The sequence below is a fragment of the Rhincodon typus genome, chromosome 42 (assembly GCF_021869965.1).
Source record: "Rhincodon typus isolate 14 chromosome 42, sRhiTyp1.1, whole genome shotgun sequence".
NCBI classification, from domain to species: Eukaryota; Metazoa; Chordata; class Chondrichthyes; order Orectolobiformes; family Rhincodontidae; genus Rhincodon; species Rhincodon typus.
In genome coordinates, this window is record NC_063373.1 from 5,067,984 (window position 1) to 5,076,199 (window position 8,216).

The 8,216-nt window shown below is 46.4% G+C and overlaps 1 gene segment (V, D, J or C); it reads left to right on the forward strand.

Annotated features, from left to right (window-relative positions):
- Positions 1-3,361: 3,361 nt before the first annotated feature.
- Positions 3,362-8,005, forward strand: LOC109924706. The segment is given in 3 exon segments: positions 3,362-3,407; positions 3,509-3,805; positions 7,968-8,005. Coding segments are annotated over 3 exon segments (381 nt in total).
- Positions 8,006-8,216: the final 211 nt, after the last annotated feature.

Consider the following 8,216-nt stretch of genomic DNA (forward strand, 5'->3'; position numbering starts at 1 on the left):
TGGACTATGTTAGTTTCGGAAACTTGATCACCATGAACGAGTTGGACCAAGGGATCAATGCCCATGCCATATGACTCTCCTGGGAATGATGGGCACAGATTATAGAGGCGACAATTTTTCTTTATATGAAAGAGAGGGAGTTGGAGACAAGCAAGAGCCAAAAGCACTTTTACTGTTTTACTTTGGCTGGGTTGATGGCAGATTTAGAGGAGAGAACGGCAGTATCTGAACAGAGCACCATTTATGCCACAGGGAAAAGGATTCCTTATAAGAGATAGCAGGAACTGCAGATGCTGGAGAATCTGAGATAACAGAGTGTAGAGCTGGATGAACACAGCAGGCCAAGCAGCATCAGAGGAGCAGGGAGGCTGACGTTTCGGGCCTACACCCTTCTTCAGAAATGCTGGGAAGTCAGGTTTGTAGATTTTGGGAAGGAGATAGAAGCGGGCGGTGCGGGGTTGGGGAATGATGAGGTTGGAGGCTGTGGGTGGGAGGTGACCTGAGGTGATCAGGTTGTGGATGGTTTGGGAGATGGTGGTTTGGTGGTCGGAGGTGGGGTAATGATCAAGGGCACGGTAGGAGGAGGTGTCAGAGAGTTGCCGCCTCGCTTCAGCGATTTAGATGTCAGTGCACCATACTACAACTGCGCCTCCCTTGTCCGCGGGTTTTATGGTGAGGCTGGGATTGCAGCGGAGAGAGCGGACGGAGAGGTTGGAGAGGGTGAGGGGGTAGAGAATTTGAGGCGATTGATGTCTCGACAGCAGTTGGAGATGAAGACGTCAAGGGAGGGTAGGAGGCCTTGGGGTGGTGTCCAGGAGGAGGGTGTGTGCTGGAGGCGGGAGAAGGGGTCAGTAGAGGAAGCGTTAGGCTCATGGTTGAAGAAGTAATCGCGGAGGCGGAGGCGGTAGAAAAACTGCTCAATGTCCAAACGTGACTGGTATTCGTTGATGTGTGGGTGGAGGGGGACAAAGGTGAGCCCTTTACTGAGGACTGACCGTTACCTCTCAGTAAGGGGGAGGTCTGGGGTTTGGTGAAGACCCGACAGGGCTGGGTGCTGCTGTCTCCTCTGGAGCTGCTGGCTGTGGAGGTGATGGGTGGAGTGACGTTGGCATCGGTGGTGGGCCGTGCGGCGTCGGCTGTGGGCAGAGTTGCATCGGCGATGGTGGGCAAAGATGCGTCGGCGGCGGAAGCAGCGGTGACGGTAGGTGCGTCCTCAGTGTCTATGGTGTTGGCCTCGCAAATGGAGGTGGTGGCATCAGCAGCAGTGTCGATGGCGTTCGCTGTTCCGGAAGTGGTGTAGCCGGCGGCGGAGGATGTGACGTCATCCGTGGGTGCTCCGACAGTGGCCACATGGCCAATGGCGGCGGGCACATTGTGGGGAAGGTCCTGGGTAGGGTTGGGGATTTGGGAGGTGGAGGAAGCCCGTTTTGGGTGGTAGGCGCCAGTAGGTTTACTGTACTTATGGTTTTTAGTGTCCAATAAAGCTGAGTAGAATTGTGAGTTCGGGCTGTGGATCCTACGAAGAATAAAAAACAGGAGAGGTCCTTTGCAGGTCTGGGAGAGGGAGGCTCTGAGCTGGGGTAGGCTTGACTGTAGTGCCAGGAGATGCCAGCGCATTGCTGCCAGTGTGTGTTTCAGTAGTCGCAGGGAGAAACACTTCTGAAGGATCTCAATGTTCTGAATGTAGATATTGTTCCGATTGGGGCAAAATTGGGAAGGCCTGAATGTGGACTGTAGTCCATTGGGGATGATTTGGTTCCGTAGGCAGGTAATAAGAAAGGTGATGTGGCTGTAGTACCTGGTTTGCTTCAGGACGTGGTCGAGCAGTTTCAAGGCTGAAGAGATTACGAGAGAGTTGCAGTGGGAGAGAGATCCACTGAGGTTTTTTCCGGAGGGAGGAGGGTAACTGCTTCAGGGTAGGCATCCTTAGAAGAGGCTCCGCAGTGGGGTTAAAATTGTTTCAGAGATAGTGGGAACTGCAGATGCTGGAGAATCTGAGATAACAAGGTCCAGAGCTGGATGAACACAGCAGGCCAAGCAGCATCAGAGGAGCAGGAAGGCTGACGTTTCGGGCTTAGACCATTCTTCAGAATTTCTGTGTTCATCCAGCTCGACACCTTGTTATCTGGGATTCCTTATAAATTCATTTGGAACAATGTTTATAGTGCACGCGGTACTTCAACACGATGAGCTCAGAATTCATGAGGGAAACTCTGAGAGAAAACGAAGAAAGATCCTACTTGGGGCTCAATCAAGGAGGAACTTTGAAGTCAGTTTGACCTGATGAGCTAGTGGAAAGGAAGCAACAGAGGCAGTTGGTTGGGTTGTCTCAATCTTATTGACAAAGAAACAGCTTGAGTCCCTTGCACTTGTTGCTGAAGACGGGGTTGGAGGAAAACGATACCACTGTTTGGTTTCCCCGATGTAGAGGAGGCCACATCTGGAACAGCGGATACATTATACCACGGTAGCAGATGTGCGGGTGAACATCTGCTTGATGTGGAAGGTCTTCTTGGGGTCTGGGATGGGGGTGAGGAGGGAGGTGTCGGGGCAGGTGTAGCACTTCCTGCGGTTTCAGGGAAAAGTACCGGGTGTGGAGCGGACAAGGAAGTCATGGAGAAAGTGGTCCCTCCGGAAAGCAGATAAGGGTGGAGAGGGAAAAATGTCTTTGGTGGTGGAGTCGAACTGGAGATGGTGGAAGCGTCGGAGGATGTGTGTTGGATTCGGAGGTGAGTGGTGTGGTACGTGAGGACGGCGAGGATTCTGTTTTGGTTGTTATTGCGGGGAGGAGGTGTGAGGGATGAGTTGCGGGAAATGTGGGAGACATGGTCGAGGGTATTCTCGACCACTGCGGGTGGGGAAGTTGCGGTCCTTGAAAAACCAGGACATCTGAGATGTTCGGGACTGTAATGCCTCATCCTGGGAGCAGATACGGCGGAGGCGAAGGAATTGGGAATAGGGGATGAAATCCTGCCTCACCGTAGTAATTTTCCACAGCACAGTTTTGTGGTATAGAGACATTCCTACAAAGTTCTCCAATCCCCGTTCTATTTCCGACGTCCATTGCCATGGAATTATTGCATGAAATTTCTCGAAAGATTCGTGATGCTGCTTTGATTTTTAGAGATGATTAAAAGAGACTCATAGTCTGAAATCTCCACAATCGTAGAGTATACACAGTGAGGCAAAGGAACTCACGCAAATTTCACTGTAATATTCGGGTGCAAACTAAAATTACCCGATTGGAAGTGAACCATTACTCGAGGAAGTGACAATGAGCCAATTGGAGTCTCTGATGGGATGTCTTCCTGTCCGAGTTCGGCTTTTAAAGGAACTGACAGAGTGTCACTTGGCAGCAGCCATGCGGGTATTCGGCGCTTGGGTTCTGGTCGGGATGTTCATTCTCGGTAAGGAAGAGTTTAATTATTATGCAGTCAAACTAAATATGCATTATTGTTCCAGTGACAGATTTTAATGTTTTCTTTTCTTCTTTTTGGGCACGTTACAGATCTGAGTGATGGTAATTCCGTCACTCAGCCCCAGTCTTCAGAAAGCAAGGCAGAGTACGAAACGGTGACTATAAGATGTACATATAGTACGACAGAAGAGTCCTACTATTTATATTGGTACCGGCAACAACCAAATAAACAGCTCCAGTTTATTGTGTGGAGATGGTCTTCGAATGCAGACCAAAGGAAAGGAGATGCTTTTGGAGACCGTTTCTCTGCAGAACTCAAAACTGGGTCAAAACTCACCAGTTTAATCATTTCGAGGCTGCAGCTGACTGACGCAGCCGTGTATTACAGTGCGTCCAGTCTCACAGTGACAGAAAGCAGTCTCAGCCCAGTACAAAAACTGCTGTGTACTTTTGGAGCTTCATTCTGTTCGAGTTTGTGTAATGTGTGAGGAATTGCGGAAGTAAATGCAACCACAAAGTGACATGCACTGTCGTGTGGTGAATGATATGGCTGAAAGGAAACCAAAGTAACCCCGAATCAAACTTTCGCAAAATTGTTTCCAGAAGCTTTCTAGAAAACAAACCACAGAATAAACTTCAGAGATAGTAGGAACTTCCGATGCTGGAGAATCTGAGATAACAATGTGTCGAGCTGGATGAACACAGCAGACCAAGCGGCATCAGAGGAGCAGGAAGGGTCCTTCTTTCTGAAGGAGGGTCCAGACCGGAAACGTTAGCTTTCCTGCTCCTCTGATGCTGCTGCTTGCTGCGTTCATCCAGCTCTACACTTTGTTATCACAGAATAAACTTGTCTGGAAAGTTGATTACCGATTCCAACTTGTGGTTAAACTGACGCTTCCGTTCGAGGTCAGCACAGATGATGTCATTGGCCCTTATGCACAGATGTTCATATCAGCTCCAATAAAAAGAATTACAGAATCATAGAGTACAGAAGAGACCCTTTCGTCCATCAAGTTGCAAATCCAAAGCTACGCTAAATGCGCACAGGCCCTACTTTGCAGCACGAGGCATAAAAGCTTCAATGTTATGATACTTCAAACGCTCATCTGAATTCTTTGTAAAGGAAGCCTTCTGCCTGAAATATGTCGCCAGGAAATGCATCAGCCTCTGTGTGAAATTTGTATTCCTCAGAAACCCCACTTAATATCCTGATTTCACTTTAAAATTATGCTCCCTTGTTATTTCACCGTAAACTAAAGCCAACGGCTTCATTTCCTTCAATATGTCCACGCCGCTCATTATCTTTTAAACATTTGAAACCCCTCCAGTTCAATCACTTTGTTCCTGTGCTGTGGAGATCAGAACTGCACACAATACTCTAGCTGTGGCCTAACCAATGTTTTGGACTGCTCCATGATAATCTCCCTGCTCTTTTATCCATGCTATGCCTGATAAAGGCAAGTGTTCCACATACCTTCTCAACAACTATGTTAACCCATGTTACCACCTTCCAGGGATTTGTGGACAATCACCTCAAGATCCTTTGTTCCTCTGAGCTTCCTTCTGTCCTGCCATTCATTGAATACATGTTCATCTTTTCACTCCTTTCAAAGTGAATCACCTCACACTTATCAGGATCAAATTCCACCCCCGACTGATCTGCCTATCCGACAAAACCGTTTGTTTCTTCCTCAAAGCTGACACCTTCATTGGCATGATCAACCGTGTGGCCAATAATTGCGTCATTCACATGCATATTTAACATTCACGTCCCAACACCACACCACAAATTCTCATCTGCATGATTTGCATATGCATATATTGAACAATGATGCATCTCAGCACTTATCCCTGCCTCTGAACACAGGCCTCGAGTCGCACAAACAACCTTCTACCACCAATTTCTGTTTTCTACCTCTGAGCCAATTTTGGATCCATCTTACCAAGTTACCCTGGATATTATGTACTATTAGCTTCTTTATCCATCGCCCACATGTCATCTTGTCAAAAGCTTTACTGAAATCCATCAACGACACGAACCTCATCTATACACTTAGTCAACTCATGAAATGGTTCAATCAGATTTATTTGGCATGACCTTTGTCTGACAAAGTCATGATGATATTTCCCTAATCAAAATCTGCCTTACTTCATGAAGATTCTCTCCTCCAGAATTTTTTCCAGTAGTTTCCCTACCATCGATATGAAATTCATTAATCTGTGATTTCCTGGTTTATTCTTATGAATCTTCTTGAAAAGTGGACGACATCAGCTGCCTTTCAGCCCTCTGCCGCCTCCCCTCCGGCCAGGCAGAAATTAACCATTTGAGCGAAAACCTATCATTGCCTCCCTCGTCTCCCACAGCACGCTCGAACATAACTTCTTCACCTAAAGGTGCATCCATTCTTAAACCCACCAAAACCTCCAAAACATTCACCACTTTTCATATCAATCTGTTCAAGAACTTCAGCCTACCTTCCTGATTTCTGGACGTACACCCTCATTTTCCTGAGTGAAAACATTCATGAAATATTGGTTTCACATTCCCCGAATGTCCTCAGGTTCGATGCACAGATTTCACTCTTGACTCCCAATCGGCTCTACTCTTTCCCTGGTTATTCTCTCCCACTTTGTGTGCTTGCAGAATATCTTGGAATTCTCTGTAATCTATCCTGCTAAGACTGTTGGCACTTCAACTTGCTGAAACTTACCCTAGCCACTTTATACAGATTAAAAATTGACAAAACACTGACAGTAGGTTGCATGCTGTCACCAGAGGACATGATGTCACAATATGGGGTTTCAAAACAAAATCTGAACAACCTGGGATAAATAGGCGGAAAACAAAACAGAGGTGTGAAATTAAAGCATGGTTTTAATTTATGAAATCGGCTAAATGAGAGGTGATGAGCCACGACTGCTGGAGGGGAATTAGTCCAGCATAGAAAGCGGGAGCAGGAGTAGGCCACTCGGTCATTCCACCATTCCACACCATTAATTATAATCATCCAACTCAATAAACTGTTCCCGTTTGTTCCTGCACAATGCATGGGGTTCGTTCAGTTTGAAAGCTTGCCCCAGGACACCATTAGGATTCCCCTCCCCCGCTGTTCTCATAGGGCAGTGAACTATTTCACTTCTTCCCGAATGGGCTAGTGGAATGTCGGTTTGACGCGTGACCTGAAGGGGTTGCCATGGCTGAATGATATCGTCAGTCCCTGGACACAATAAGAACGAAATACATAAAGAATAAATTCTCACCGTCACGTTAGTCAATTTTTCCTGCAGTTTTCCTGTGACAGAAGGCAGTTATTCCTTTGATGTTGATTCCTTTGAGTCATGATGGATTTCTACATCCTTATTGTACAAAGTTCAGAACTGCAGTGACCGAGAATGAAGTGTTACCCAGAAGAACAATGGATGTTTGATACGTTTTTATAATCATTATTAATTCACGGGATGTGGGCCTAACTGACTGGGCAAGCATTTATTGGCCACCGTTCGTTTCTCTTGATGGGATTGTGTTGACCTGCCTATTTGAACTTCTGCAGCTTATTTGTTCTGTGACTTGGTTTAAAAATTGCATGTGAAACCTTTTCATTCTGTCTGAATTGTTTCTTAGCGAGCAACACTTCGTTTGTTTAAATCACGTGACAGGATCCGACCAAATGCTGCAGAATACCTGACGACCAAAATGGAGAAAATCAACTATTTGATGCAATTATCCATGAAATTTTACCATTGTTCATGTTTCGTTAGTCCCGTGTAATCATTGTGCTCGCCCTATCCTCCTATTTTTATCAAAGCTCGAGAGCTGGGAATATTTAACCATTATTGTCATTGCCCTTAAACATCCACATTAGTTTCTCTTTGTTTTGCTATTCACTCGAGGGACGTGGGCATCGCTGTCTGGGACATCATTTGTTGCCAATCCAAGTTGCCCTTGAAAAGGTCGTTTTGAACTGACTTCTTGAACGGCTGCAGTCCATGTGCTACAGGCAGATCCATAAAGCCCTGAATGAAGGAATTCCAGTTTTTGACACAGCCACGGTGAAGGGACAGCGATATAATTCCATGCCAGGGTGGTGAGTGTCTTGAAGCGGAATAAGCAGGTGGTGGTGTTCCCATGATTCTGCTGCCCTTGCTTTTCTAGGTGGAAGTGGTTGTGGACTTGAAGGAGATGCCTAAGAATTTTTGCTGAATTTCTACAGTCTATCTTGTACATATACGCACTGCTGCTACTGAGCGTCCAGGTTGGCCGAGGGAGTGGATCATTGTGGATGTAGGGCCATTCAAGTGGACTGCTTGTCCTAAATGGTGTCAAACTTTTTGGGTGATTCTGGACCTGCACCCATCCATGTAAGTGGAGAGTATTTGATTATTCTTCTTATTTTCCCCTTATAGATGGTGGACAGCCTTTGTGGAGTCAGAAGGTGAGTTACACGTCGCAGTCTCTAACCTGGTCTTGTAGTTACTGAAGTTTTATGGCAAGTCCAGGTGAGTTTCTGGTCAATGGCAACCGCCAGCATGTTAACTATCGTTGATCCAGTCATGGTAACACCATCGAAAGTCGAGAGCGGTGGTTAGGTGTTTTCGTTGTTTGTCTGGAGATAATCATTGCCTGGAATCCGTGTGGTCTGAATGTTACTTGCCACTTGTCAGCACAAGCTTGGATACTGACCAGATCTTATTACATTTGAAAATCAAGAGTTAAGGAGTCATTATTAGCATTCCTTCTACATAAGACTGAATCCTGCTCCCGACTTTACATCTACTTTGTGCTCCATACACTGTCAAA